Genomic DNA, 15,331 nt, shown 5'->3' with positions numbered 1-15,331 from the left:
TTAGTCCTTCTAGGGCAAAGTACTGTGGATAGAAGGGGATCAAATTCTTAGCAATGCTCCCTGTTAGAGACAACTTACTCATTCTGGAAAGATGGCTCTGCGTTTAAAAAAAAAAAAACCAACTTGCTGCTTTTTCAGAGAACCTAGGTTCAATTGCCAGCACCCACTTGGTGGCCCAGTCATCTGTAACACCTGTTCCAGGGTATCTAGAGCCCTCTTCTGGCCTCTGTGGGTACTGCCTGCATCTGGTACACAGACATGCATGTAATAAAGCACTCATTCACATTAAAAAAGACCACAAACAAACAAAACATCTTACTTGTTCAGACTCTGTGTTCTAGAGTGCAGAGGAGAGCAATCACCAAAAGCTGAATGTGTTCATGGATATTTTTTGATGTCTCAAACCTGATCCCTATTCTTTTCCCTTAACAGGCTAGCTGTAACCAATACTACCATGACAGGGACTGTACTGAAGATGACAGATCGGAGCCACAGGCAGAAGCTGCAGCTGAAGGCCCTGGACACTGTGCTCTTTGGACCTCCTCTCTGTGAGTCGTGTGTAGAAGTCTACTGCTGTGCATAGAGCCTAAAGCCATTGGGAGTGACTAGGCTGAAATTCTGGGTCTCATAGGCACCCCTACAGGAAAACACCTTCATTATCCCACTGGTGTGGAAATATGAAGCATTCTTGTTTAAGTCTCCCGTATTTATACATTTAATCTACTCATCCATTACATATTTTAAGGAAAGACTTACTTTTTGCTAGTGCTGTGCAGGATTCTGTAGGAAGACCTAGATGTACCAACCGTAGTGTTCCTAGTGGAATAGCTGTTACTGTGTATAAACACGTATACACAGTAATGTGTGTTTACACATGTGTCCCCACGAGGGCAGCAGGTCCTCAGAGGCCTTGGCAGGGCTCCTTGGTGGGTGGGAGACAGACAGATAAGCCATGCAGAGAGAGAGAGTTGGGGTATAGAGTTTATTTAGTGGGTTATGGAGGGGAAAGGGAAGGGGGTGAAGGAGGAAAAGGGAGAAGGGGTAAGAAGGGAAAGGGGCAGTAGTTACCTCTTCAGAAGAGGGACAGGAAAAAAGGGAGCAGGCTGGAGAGGAGACGAGATCCGCTTGCCTCAGTGGAAGAGAGTGGGGAGGTTGGAAGTGTGCAGAGCTTGTCTCTTAAAAGGACAGGGTACCCAGGTGACAGGGAAGGTCAGCAAAATAATAACAATATCATCATCATTCCAGGCTGGGGCTGTAGCTCAGGTGATAGAATGCTTGCCTAGCACTCATGAGGTCCTAGGTTCCACGTCCACACAGCCACACTGAAACCACTAGTGCTCTGACTGTGGACCCCAGACTAGGTCCAGGAAAAAAAAAGTGTTTGGGAGAAGTGACACATGATCTCTGTCTTTCAGAGGGAACCAAGCTTTATTCCATGGATTTTCCAAGAGAAGACATTGTAGATGAAGGAAACAACCTAAAGAAGGAAGGCTAAAACTATTAAGGAATGTCAGTTAGCTGTTAGCTGCCATCACTGAGTCTATACAGAGGGACGGAACTTGATTGCTGAAAACTTTGTGTCCATGGGTAGTTGGGAAAGACTAAAAGGACTTTTGGTGTAGCAATACATACTTACTAAATAGTTCAGCTCTGGAATTCTAATTGGTGAGAGTAGTTCGCTTTGCCATCCTTTCCTTATTTTAATGTAGTCAAGAAAAAACAAAAAAGACCAAAATTTCTATCAGGGCATGGTGGTGTCCATCTCTAATCTTGTACAGGAGGCTGAGACATTTTGGGTAGTTGTCCACCCGGGTTCAGTAAAATCCTATGTATGTGAGGGTTGAGGTGTGTGGGAAAGAAACTGAAGGCAGATCTCCCATGAGAGCCATTACTTACACTTGGGCATGTCTTATTTACCATAACTCTTCTTTGAAAAGCCCACAGCTCTGTTCTTGGGTGTGTTTTACTTTTTTCCTGAGAGCCTTTCTTTACAATTATACTTAAGTATATGTTAAAATATCTTTATCAAACCCAAACTCTGCTTCATAAAAGCAAAAGGAAGAAAGTACAGACAAGTACTCTAGATGGAAAGATCAGCAAATATAAGGATGAGAATCCTGGTTCCATGAGATTAGGTCTAGATGATCAGAGTCAGCAGGAAGGGTCTTCATGGAGGGCGTTAGACGGGCACTGTGACATGAGCGAGAACAGTTTTCTCCTAGGCCTACTTCATGTAGCTTATATTCTGAGTGTGATCAAAACTAAAGGCAGTCAGAGGTCAGAAAACTGCTCCTGAGATAGCAGAAGTGTCATAGCTAAGAATATTTTATACCATCTAGAGTAGCATAGTTGTAAATAGCAATAATATTAGTTTCAGCTGGGTATGGTAGCACACAGCTTTAATTCTAGCACTCGGGAGGCAGAGACAGGCAGATCTCTGTGAGTTTCAGGCCAGTGTGGTCTACTTAGCAGGTTCCAGGCCAGCCATGCTACACATTGAGAACCTGTATGTAAAAGAAAAAAAGTTTGGACTTTTTGGTTTCTTTTCAGACTTCTAATTTTTTTTTTTACTGGCTTGTGTATTTAGTTATGTGTGTATGTGTTTACATGTGTTCACTGGTGTGCACATGCAGATGCCAGAAGAGGGTCTGGGATCTTTCAGAGCTGTAGTCACTGGCATTGTGGAGTACCTAGCTTGTTATGTGGGTGCTGTGATCCAAACTCTGGCCCTCTTGATTGCACAGCAAGTGCTTGTAACTGCTGAGCCATCTTTCCAGCTCCTAATAATAGTTTCTAAAAAATGGAAAATAAGATAGGAAAAGTTGCAACTCTTCAACTTTGTTGATGATAATGTAAAGTGATGCAGTTACTATGAAAAAACAGTCTGGTGGTTCCTGAAAAATTAGACATAAGAGTTACCACAACCCAGCAATTACATACATAAGTATATAACCAGAAAAATTGAAACAGGTACTCAAACAAGTACATGTATACACATGTTGTTAACAGCATAAGTCTAAGGCCAAATGAGGAAATAATGTGAATAAACACATTGTTTTCTATACATTCAGTGTGAGTGTTTGCAACCATGAGAAAGAAGTGCTGATACACACTACAATATTAATACCTTTAAAAAAAAAACATTATGGCCGGGTAGTGGTGGCTCATGCCTTTAATCCCAGCACTTGGGAGCCAGAGGTAGGTGGATCTCTGTGAGTGTCAGGCCAGCCTTGTCTACAAAGCGAGTTCCAGGACAGCCGGGAAGACACAGAGAAACCCTGTCTAAAAAAATCAAACCAAACCAAAGCGAAACAACACCAAAACAAAACAAAATAAAACCATTATGCTGAATAAAAGAAATTAGTTACAGGTTACATTTTGTTTTCATTATATAAAACACCCAGAATAAGTAAATTCATAGAGTCAAATTCATATTGGTGGTAGGCAGGAACTGGAAAGAGGAAGGAATGAGAAGTAAAAAAGGGGGGATTTTTTTTTTTTGATATATTGTCTTACTCTGAAGTCTAGGCTAGCCTAGAGCTCGTGATAATCCTCCCTCCTCAGTCTTCCCAGTGCTGGGATTACAGATGTAAGCCAAGGACACCAACCCCTTCACCCCCTCCCACACAAGAACTCTTGACAGTCGTCTCCTCCCTCAGCCTCCTAAGAGGACTGCAGCTTTGTTCTTTCCTTCTCAGCACTGGGGGTCAAACTAGGGCCTTGTGCACGTAGATAGGCACCTTACTAAGCTATATCCACACCACATTTCATAATTTTGTTTTGAAATAGAGTCTCAGTATATTTCCTAGGCTGGCCTTGAAATCATTCTGTTGTCTAGGCCATCCAGCTGAGAAACAGTAATCATGATAATTGAGAAATAACGGTGATTTTGGCACTGGGAATGGAACCCAGATTTTTTTCATATGCTAGGCAAAGTGTTCTTCCATTGAGCTACATACATTCCCAGATCTCATCTTCCTCCCCTTCCTCTTCCTGCTCCTGCTGCTCCTGCTGCCACTGTCTCTCCTCCATTTCCTCCTTGTAGCCTTGACTATCCCAGAGATTGCTGTGTTTATCAGGCTTGGCTTGAATTCATAGAGATCCATCTGCCTCTTACTCTTGAGTGCTGGGATTAAAGATGTATTACACCACACCCTGCCCTCTCTTATTTATTTATGAGCAATAAGTTTTACTTTGGAGGATTAGATTTGCTTTGGAACTAGGTAGAATTGGTGTTAGCATATATTGAGAATGTACTGCTTGCCCCTGAATTGTTCATTTTAGAACAGTTCATTTGTATAATATGAATTTTACCTCAAGATGCTACTTCCAGAAAAATTATTTTGTATGTACGTATGTATGTATGTATGTATGTATGTGGGCCTGTATCAGAATCTCCCAGCCTCAGCACTCCCTCAGGGTTCAGAACAGGACGTCTACAATAAGTGAAGACTGGGTTGGGAATGGGATCTGAGGGGAAGAACGAACTGACTGACTCAGGCACTTTTTCCTGCGAGTTTCTTTATTCCTTGAGGGAAGATGAAAGAAGGAGGGATGTTCTCTTCAAGGCTTTCGGTTTATATGGGCATACAGACAAGGTAGCAATCCCATAAGTGGTAACAATAGTATCAGACATGCATTTCACAGAGTCAGGAGGTGCTTACATCTCAGAGGGGGTGTGGCTGAGAAAGTCCCAGGCAGATATTGGGAGGATCAACAAGAATGGAACCTTTTAAATTATTGCAGAATTCTAAGAGGAAGTTTTTGTGCACTAACTGTATTTCTTGAGTATAACCAGAAGTTTATGATTACTTGTGGAAGAATGCAGCAGCGCTGTTGCAGTCTCTGTGCATTTTCCCTTACGGCATCGGTAGCTATGGTAATCTGAGGGCTTGATTTGCATTAATGTCTTGCTGACTGAGTGAAAAGGGGGTCTCTATGGAGGTTTTGCTTTTGATTCCAGCAGGGTCCCTGCCGGTACCCAATTGGAAATTGCTTTCCCTGAGGTTGATTTAGCAACTCAAGTCTTTTTTCTGTATCTCTAAGGTTAAAGATAAAAGCAATTAATTTCCTGGGCCATGATCTTATGTTAACTGAAACCAAGGTAAAGGGTAAATACGGAATATTAGGAGCTTGTTAAGTCAGAGCAGACCAGTAGATTACACCTTCCTGAGTCTGTTTTAGAGCAGACATATGGGCTCCTGCCTTGTTGATGAATCTGGTCAGTAAAGATAGTTGTGGGAGATTAGTTTTATGTGAATTTTGGCTATGGGAACAAAGGTTTGACTGAGTGAATCCTTTTCATACCATGGCTTCATGGTGTAGGGGGAGGTATCCGATTGCCCTACAGGGAAAGTCAGGCTTATACCTGCTGGGATACTACAGAAGGGAGAAATGCCATGATTTCACAAGATTTTTACAGAACTGACAGTGATTTAACCAAAGGACAGGTGTCCCTGTAACTCTGCAAAAATGGGTTAGTCTGTGTGGAGTGTACACATACACCTCCTGTGGATTAGTCCAATAGATCTGTCAGCTGTACATTTACTGTATAATACTTGTGGGCTTGCCGCAAGCCTGAATGTATGTGTGTATACCACATGATTGTAGGTTTGCACAGAGGCCAGAAGAAAGGCAGTGTATTCCCTGGAACTAGTTATTGGTGGTTGTGAGTTCTCCAAAGTGAGTACTGGGAACTGAACCCCAGTCCTCTGTGAAAGCAACCAGTGCTTTTAAATTCTGAGCCATCTCTCCAGCCTCCCTCTTACTTAAAACCTAAGCAGCAAAGGAAGAAAAGACATATTGTACTTTTTCAAAATATCAAAAGAATAAAGAATAGCCGTGCATGGTGGCATATATATTTAATCTTAGCACTTGGTAAGCAGAGGTCACATATACCCCAGAGAACCTCTGGTCATACCCGTAATTCTCAGCACTCTTAAGGTTGAGGCAAAAGGATTGCTGTAAGTTTGAGACTAGTCTGAGCTGCATGATGAGTTCCAGAATATGAAATTGATTCAAAGAATAGTTTATGATTCCAAATCAGTCTGGACAAGGTAAAGACTGAGTAAAATAGATAGAAGTAGTCTGTATGGGTTAGAAGCACTAAACAGAAAAATGCTTATCTAATAGTCTCATGTGAGCAAGACATTTATAGATATTTGCTAAGGGGCTAGCCAATGATGGCACACACCTTTAATCCCAGCACTTGGGAGGGATCTCTGTGAGGCCAGTTTGGTCTACAGAACAAGTTCCAGAACAGCCAGGACTACACAAAGAAACCCTGTCTTGAAAAGCCAAAAACAAAACAAAATAAAATAAAACAAGAATCATAAAGGAGGAATGGGAGCTGGAGAGATGGTTTAGTGGTTAAGAATGCTTATTGTTCTTGAAGAGGACCTGAGTTTGATTCCCAGTGTACATGTCAGGTACCTCACAACTGCCTGTAACTCTGGCTCCAGGGGATTCCATACCTCTCACCTCTGTGGGCACCTGCATATACATATACATATATATATACATACATACATACATAATATAAACTTTTAAAAATGTAAGTGTAAGACTGATGGACATGTCTCAGGAGATAAATGTTCTTGCTACCAAGCCTGCTAATTCAAGTTCCATGGTAGAAGGAGAGACTGAGCTCTCTGACCTCACGTGTGTCATGACGTGCACCGTCCACCTTACCTACTTTAAATCAATATAACAAATACATACATGTAATTAAAAGAGTAGAATGCAAAAGGAGTTTGGCTTGGTGGTGCAGATCTGTAATCCCAGCGACTTGTAATAGGTTTTCTGTATCAGGATAATAGGTTTCTCTGCCAATGCAATAAGTCAGATAAGCCAAATTGAAAAAGTATAACAAAAGGTTTATTTGACAAAGCCACTTCTGGGTGGCTTCTCCAGTTCCAGAGATTGAGGCTGGAGAAGCCACTCACCCAAACTAAATCAGGGAGATTATATAGCCTGTAGGCGAGGGGTGATGACATGTTTGTGCCCAAGTATGGTCAAAAGCTGGACCACGTAGATGGGGACTCGGGAGTTGCAGTAGTTGCCAGGAATTTGTAACTGGGCTTTTTAGCACTTTTTTTTTTAGTTGACTATTCTCTGAGAGGATGGGATTTAGAAAGAGAGAGAGGGAGGGAGAGAGAGGGGCAGGAATAGGGCTTTCAGGATCATGCAGGGGCCACCTGGAGGTTCCAATTGAACAAGGAGGACCGCAAGTTTACTTCAGACTGAACAAGTTAATGAGATTCTGCCTCAAAAAAGTAAAAAGGGCTGATGGGATAACTCAAAGACAGAGGACTTGCCTAGTATTCCTGAGGCCCTAGGTTTAAGCCCCAGTACCAAAGTGTGTATATGGTGATGTTGGCATTGAGGAATCCCAACAAACCAAGAACAGAAGTTCTTAACATTCAGGGAAGACAAAGAATATCCAAGGCGCTTAGTAAAGACTGTGGAGGAAGCAAGTATATTCCAGAAAGAAAAGTAACTCCTGTGCTGAATAAATATCTTAGTGTATCTGAGGACACAATAATGAAAACTTGAGTATGGTTGGAAGTACAGGATTAATAGAGGCTGGAGAGTAACCATTAGAGCAGTGGCTTTCAGCCTCCTAATGCTGTGGGGACCCCAACATAGAATTATTTTATTGCTACTTCATAACTGTGATTTTGCTACTGTTATAAATAGTAATATCTGATAGGCAGGATATCCAATATGTGACTCAGAGGGGTCGCGAGCCACAAGTTTGAGAACCACTGCAGTAAAGGCTCTTCAGTTTTCTCTCAGAGAGCCTGTATTAAATATCTATGGCTTTCCTCATGGATCTGGTAATTCCCCTTTCTTGCATGGAAATAGGGAATGTTAGTTTGTCTTTAATTCCATAGAGTCCCCGTGGTTGCATAGGCCTATCCCATCCCAAAGATGGTTGAGATGTACTGAGGAGGCACTGTTCTCCTCACTGCATCCTAGGGAAGGATGAGTTAGTAAGCCTTCAAAATTATCCTCAGACTTGTTATCCTATATAAACCAGGCCTTCACTGGTAGAGAGATAAGTAGACTTTATTCGGATAGTGTGTGGTGTATGTGCCTAAGAGAATCAATTCTTTCTGAGTTGAAAGGTCTGCCTGCCTTTCACAAGAGGAACCATTGAGGAGGGATGCAGGTGAGTAGTGTTATGGGTGCCCAGACTCACCATGGTCTCCCGTATCTTTCAGTGACTCGACATAATCACCTTAAAGACTTCATGCTGGTGGTGTCTATCGTTATCGGCGTGGGTGGCTGCTGGTTTGCCTATATTCAGAACCGTTACTCTAAGGAGCACATGAAGAAGATGATGAAGGATCTGGAAGGGTTACACCGAGCTGAGCAGAGTCTGCATGACCTTCAGGAGCGGTAAGGCTTTGCTTCTTTACCTAGCCCTGGTGCTGCCGGCTCTTGGGAGTCTCCTGTTCTGTGAACCATTTAGCTCCTGGCACCCTGTTGACTTGAATGTAAAGACTGTCCCATCCTCTAGAGTGGTTTTGAGATGCTACCTTCCTGTCAGCCAGTTCAGCTGCCCTGAATCTTGTTGCTTCTCTTGAGAGGAGCTTGTATTCTATTTTATTTAAAAACAAAACAAACTTTTTTCTGTCTGAGCTTGAAAGGGAGAAATGCATTGTTGCCAGAGGTCGAGAATCATTCTTTTTCTTTCCTACATCTTGCTTCTTTCCTCATGCAAATAGGTACATTAATAGTTTCTCATGGCTCCCAAAGAAACCTCATAAAACAAGCTGGTCATGTGCCGCATGTCTATAATCTTAACATTTTGGAGGTGGAGGTAGAAGGATCAAGAACACAAGGTTATCATAGACTTCTAGCAAGTTTGAGACAGGGCTATGTAAGACTGTTTCAAAAAGAAAACAGAAATGGCTGAGGATATAGCTCAGTTGATAGAGCACATGCTTAGCGTGTGCCGAACACCACATAAAGCTAGACTTAGGGCCTGGCAAGGTAGTTGAGCAGGTTAAGGTGCTTGCTGCCAATCTTGACATGTGCGTTCAATACCAGAACCCATGTGGTGGAAGGAGAGGATTAATTCCCAAAAGTCAGGGTCATTCTCTAATCTCCACATGCTCTCATGTTGGGTGTATGCATAGACATACATACACACACTCAATGTAAGAACATTTTTTTTAAACTGGGCTTGGAGGCAGGAGGATTGGAAGTTCAAGTCATCTTTCGCTATATAGCAATTTTGAGGTCAACCCTGTCTCATAAAGAAAGAAGAAATAGCCGGGTGGTGGTGGCACATGCCTTTAATCCCAGCACTCAGGAGGCAAAAGCAGGAAGATCTCTGTAAATTCAAGGCCAGCCTGGTCTACAAGAGCTAGTTTCAGGACAGGCACCAAAAACTACAGAGAAACCCTGTCTCGAAAAAAAAAAAAAAGAAGAGGAAGAGGAAGAGGAAGAGGAAGAAGAAGAAGAAGAAGAAGAAGAAGAAGAAGAAGAAGAAGAAGAAGAAGAAGAAGAAGAAATAGGAAATAGAGTAGCCTCATAAAAGCTTCATCGTGTTCCCATAATTCTTTTTCATATACTCTACATACCTTAAGTACTGACTTCTGGGACAGTGTGTATTCCTCTTCAGAACTCTTTGTCGTTAATCCGAAGGATGGGGCTGAAGAGAATTGGTGTCTGAACATGTTCCTGAGGTTCCAGCATCTGGGTGGGGGCCAACGAATCGGGAATTGAAAGTCATTCTCAACTACATAGGGAGTCTCATGTCTGACTATGAGACCCTGTTTCAGAATGTCCTTGTGTCCCCCAAAAGAAAGAAACCTGGTGTGTGTCCCCCTCCCCATTTGTGTGTGTGTGCATATGCGTTTGTGTGTTTGTGTATAGCCGTGCATGCACATGATATGTAAATGTGTTTTGAGACATAATATTACTAAGTAGTCCAGATCTAGGCTGCCCTTGAACTCATAGCAATCCTCCTGCCTCAGGTTTCCAAGAGTTGGGATTATGGGTGTGCACCACCAACCTGGCTTCTTTAGGTTTTTTTGTTGTTATTTGTTTGGTTTTTGTTTTTAATGACAGGATCTCACTGTGTAGCCAAGCCTGGCCTGGAATTCATGGTGATCCTGCCTCAGCCTGAAACATTTAAAGAGCTACTTTTAAGTAGCAGACACTGTCTTCTTTGAATAGATGAGGAAAGGCTTTCTTATGAGCAAGGTTTCTTTCTTTCTTTCTTTCTTTCTTTTTTTTTGCTTGGAGTGTGTCTTTAATTAATTAGTTAATTAATTTAATATTATTTAAAAAATATATCCTTGGCTGGTTTGGATCTCACTATATAGGCCTGTATGACCTGGAACTCAGACATCTGCTTGCCTCGGCCTCTCAAGTGCTTTGGAGCCTGCCTCTGCCTCCTGAGTGCTGGGATTAAAGGCGTGCACCACCACTGCCCGGCCAAGGTTGTTTTTTTTTTTTAAAGATTTGTTTTTATTTTATATGTATGAATCTTTTGCCTGCATGTCTGTGTGTGCATCGTGTGTGCCTAATAACTGAGACACCAGAAGAAGGCATCAGATCCCCGGAACTAGAGTTCCAGCCAGTTGTGAGCCACTCTGTGATCCCTGCCCCTCTGGTAGAGCAGAAGTGCTCTTAACTGCTGAGCCATTTCTCTAACCTCTGAGCTAGGAATTTTGACACTCAGCTTTACCAGATTCATTTCTATGGGCTTGGCTTCTAGCGGGTAAGAGGAGTTTGATTTCTAAGCTGATTCATGGATACTCTGCTGGGCCCCTTGTTCTTGGATCCTTGCCAACTAGAGGCTAACTACTGCTGTCTGAACAATTCCCATATTTCATTTGTCTGAAAAATATGTACTGTTTTCATTCCAAAGACAAAAGAATCTAAGCAAGAGACATTCCAAGTCTGGGGATAAAACTTAAGCTTTGAGCCCTTCCTGCTCTCTAAAGCCTCCTGAGCTCAGTGACCACTGTAGCACCAAGCAGGAGACAGATACCCTCCTCTAGACTTGTGCATATACACACACATGCCCTTCTCTGACAGAATACAGAGCCCACATGCTACCTTGTCCCTCCTGTCTATAGAAATACTGCTATCATGAAGCTTTGGTGCAAATACGTATAACACTACATATACATTCTAATTAGGAGTTTATTGCTTTCCAAACAGTTCTTTGAGGTAGGCAGGAATTTTATTTCCTTTTGGGATGAGGAAACAGATGAAATGTCACACAGGTGACTGCTTTTTTTCCTTGTATTGCCAATTGATAGTTGCCTTAGAGTAGGACACTGTTTGATTTACATTTATTTTCTCATTTCTGCACCCAATGATATTTATTGAGCTCTATCTCTATTAGACAATGGAGATATGAGTGGGCCGTTTTACTTTAATGGCACTCTGTATTAAAGAGGAAAGATGTGGTAATATTGACTTTTCAGAAGAGGCTGTTTTAGAGCCTTTCGGTGAAGGGTTGAATCCCTAGTGGTATAGTTTTTTGCAGTTGGGGTCACGGGACAGTAGATATCAGCCAGGAAAGGAAATGGCACCTCTGATTTTCTTTTCTTTTTAAGCTATGCAGTATCGCCATCTGGTGTCCATCCTAGGGAGGGTCAACTCCTTCTCAGGGGACAAAGTGGCAGCCGAGTGCTGTTGTTGCAGAGCTGCTTGTAGATTACTGTTTGTTCTTTGCAGAGCTGCAGCCGCAGACAAGTATGCACCTACAGCACGCTGCGCTCTTCACCATCAGTCACTAATAAAGAAAATGCCTTACAGCTGGATATTTTGGAGGCATTTTTTCAATTGAGTTTCCCTCCTTTCAGATAACTCTAGCTATGTCAAGTTGGTATAAAATTAGCCAGCAAAAATCTACTCCAGACATTTCCTTCCTTGGCTCCTTTCAGTCACAGTCAATCACTCATTCTTTTGCCTCATTCAACACCATGTATTCTCCCTTCATTGTAGAATCACACTGTAGACAGTCTACTGCTGGTCAACTTTGGAATAGGCAATGTTTCCCTCCCTTCACCCCCCATCCCAGACAGGGTCTCTCCGTGTAGCCCTGGCTGTCCTGGAATTTGCTCTGTAAACCAGGTTGATTTACACACAAACTCACAGAGATCAATCTGCCTCCCGAGTGCTGGGATTAAAAGTATGTGCTGCCACCACTTGGCTTGATAGAGTTTTATTGTTACAGATTTCCTTAAAATCTAATCAACTATGACAAATCCATAGTACCAAAAGCAGCAGATAATCTTTTAAGACCTGCTCAGTCCAGTCCCTTGCTTGGACATGCATTTCAGTGTGTGTGTCTAATGATGTGGGATTCCTCTCTGTGTACTATGAATATGTTTTATTACCATTGGTTATTAAAGAACCTGGCCAGCAACTAGCATTTTTCTCCTTCAGCATCTAAATGGTGTCTCCTTTTTCTCTGTATCTCTGTTCAGATTTCCTACTGGGCTTTATTCTACTAAGCCATTAGCCCAAACAGCTTCTTTGGTAACCAAGGGTAATAAAACATATTCATAGCATACAGAGTGGAATCCCACATCATTCTCTGTGTGTATGTGTGTGAGCACAGTGCATGCTGCTTGGAACAGACATTTGAGAGTCTAAGAGAGGTCCAGCTAATAATTCTTCTCTCCTTCCACCACCTCACCTGAATCTGAACCATCAGGAATTGCCTCACTTTTGTCTATCATTAAGTGCTTTCTACATTTATTGAACCTTCCATACATCTTGAAATGGGAGAATAATTGTAGACTTTGACATCACAAAGATTTGAATTCTAGCCATTTATTTCCTTTCTTGATACTCAGTCTGTCCCAGGCTGATGTGGACTCAAATGTGTACTGCCTTGCAAACTAGTAGTTGTTATAGATTCAATGTGTGAGGTACTTTAGGGGAGGTGTCCAGTGTCTGTGAGCCTGGCTTCATGGTCTTGTTTACTAGCAACAGAAAATGGCTAACTTAAGAATTAAGACTAATGACTGTGGTTTCTGTTGGCCATGACTAGCTCAGATCTCCATAGCCAGCAGAGAAACTAGATGCTGAGAGCCCGTTTTCTTCCTTATCATCGTAATTCATGGCATGCTAGCTGGCACCTTGCCTGGTCTCCTCTAGCTCTCTATATTGCCCCTTCAACTCCTAGGCTGCACAAGGCCCAGGAGGAGCACCGCACAGTGGAAGTAGAGAAGGTCCATCTGGAGAAGAAGCTGCGCGATGAGATCAACCTTGCTAAGCAGGAAGCTCAGCGACTGAAGGAGCTGAGGGAGGGCACTGAGAATGAGAGGAGCCGCCAGAAATACGCTGAGGAAGAGCTGGAGCAGGTAAAAGAGTGCACTAGATGCCTCAAGGGGCATATAAGGGCGGGGGCCAGAGTCTGACTGGGAAGCTTCATGTGTGAAGCTTTCTAAATATGGTTCAAATCTTTCCTCTAGACTTACAAATAAGGGTAGTGGAAAGGCTTTAAAACATGTTTACCGAGATTCCATCTTACACCTGTAAGAATGGCCAAAATCAAAAACACTGATGACAACTTATGCTGGAGAGGTTGTGGGGAAAAGGGAACACTTCTGCATTGCTGGTGGGAATGCAAGCTGGTACAGCCCCTTTGGATGTCAGTGCGGGGATTTCTCAGAAAATTAGGAAACAACCTTCCTCAAGACCTAGTAATAACCACTTTTGAATATATATCCAAAGGATGCTCAATCATGCCACAAGGACATGTGCTCAACTATGTTCATAGAGCTTTGTTTGTCATAGCCAGAACCTGGAAACAACCTAAATGCCCCTCAATCGAAGAATGGATAAGAAAAATGTGGTACATTTACACAATGGAGTACTACACAGCAGAAAAAAATAACAACAGCTTGAATTTTGCAGGAAAATAGATAGAGCTAGAAAACATTATTTTGAGTGAGGTAAGCCAGACACAGAAAGACAATTATCACATGTACTCACTCATAGGTGGTTTTAAAACATGAAGCAAAGAAAGCCAGCCTACAAACCACAATCCCAGAGAACTTAGACAACAATGAGGACACTAAGAGAGACTTACATAGATCTAATCTACATGGGAAGTAGAAAGTATAAAAAGACAAGATCTCCTGAGTAAATTGGGAGCATGGGGACCTTGGGGGAGGATTGGAGGAGGGAGGAGAGAGGCAGGGAGGGGAGTAGAGAAAAATGTAGAGCTCAATAAATATCAATAAAATAAAAAATGTTTATCATTATTTTCAAAGAATGGCAGATAATGGGAGATAAAAGTGATTATTTTATACCTTCCCTTTCTCACTGAGGTATTTACATCAGGTGAACAAATCCTAAGTATGGAGCCACTAAGTTGTTACTATGGAGATGCCTGTGTAAGCACCGCTCAGAAAGCTCACTTTTGATCTTGTCAAATTTTATTCCAATAATAACTGTTGTCATAACCTCTAAACTAGATTAGTTTTGGATGGTTTTGAATTTTATAAAAATATCAGTGGGGCTGGAGAGAAGGGTTAACAGTTAAGAGGATGTTCTCTTAAAGAGGACCCAGCACACATGTTAGGTGGCTCGCAAGTGCCTGTGACTTCAGCTCCGAGGGACCCAACACCCTCTTCTGGCCTCCATGAGCACTGTACTCATATGTATCTCTTCCATCCCACCCACAATATACATACATAATATAGTGCTAGGAGTGTGATTAGTACTACAATCTTTTCCCACCATACATATAATTCTGGACTCAATCTCCAGCACAACAAAAATTAAACAACAAAAAGAATGACATTATGTATATATGCTTTTTGTGCTTGGTTTCTTTGAGAACATTGTGAGTCAGGTTGCATGTAGTAATTGATGATTGATTTCCATTACAAGACAGTCTTAAGAAAGCAAAAATAAACAAAAACCACTTGGGTGTGGTGGTACATACCTTGAATCCCAGCACTCAAGGATCTCTGAGTTCTAGACCACCTTGGTATACATAGCAAGTTCCAGGCCAGCCAGAGCTATATAGTAAGACCCAGTCTCAAAAAACAAAGCAACACTCCCCACCCTCCAAACAAAACTGAAGAGATAACTGGGGATTACGAGCACTTGGTCTTGCAGAGGATCCAGGTTTGAGTTCCAGCCCCCAAATGGTAGGTCACAATCATCCATCACTTCAGTTCCAGGCGGGTTCAAACCCCTCTTCTGACCTCTGAGAGCATCCAACACATATATGAAACACATAAATACATTCAGAAAAAACATTCATACATGTAAATAATGAATAAATAAATAATATATGAATAAATAAATATTTTAGTATTTATTTATAACATATAAA

General features: G+C 42.0%; 1 protein-coding gene across 4 annotated transcripts in view; it reads left to right on the top strand.

The window, feature by feature from the left end:
* The window catches only part of Stim1 (stromal interaction molecule 1), a 178,299-nt gene that overhangs the window by 145,039 nt on the left and 17,929 nt on the right, over positions 1-15,331 (top strand). For all 4 annotated transcript variants that reach the window (XM_048429690.3, XM_048429691.3, XM_048429692.3 and 1 more), the window contains exons 5-7: positions 433-548; positions 8,226-8,403; positions 13,166-13,343. In XM_048429690.3, the coding sequence (XP_048285647.1) occupies positions 433-548; positions 8,226-8,403; positions 13,166-13,343 (472 nt within the window). The remainder of the gene's footprint in view (positions 1-432; positions 549-8,225; positions 8,404-13,165; positions 13,344-15,331) is intronic.

Source organism: Myodes glareolus, chromosome 7 (assembly GCF_982192425.1).
Source record: "Myodes glareolus chromosome 7, mMyoGla1.1, whole genome shotgun sequence".
Taxonomy (NCBI): Eukaryota; Metazoa; Chordata; class Mammalia; order Rodentia; family Cricetidae; genus Myodes; species Myodes glareolus.
The sequence above is the reverse complement of the archived record's forward strand: the minus strand, read 5'-3'. Positions and strand labels throughout refer to the sequence as shown.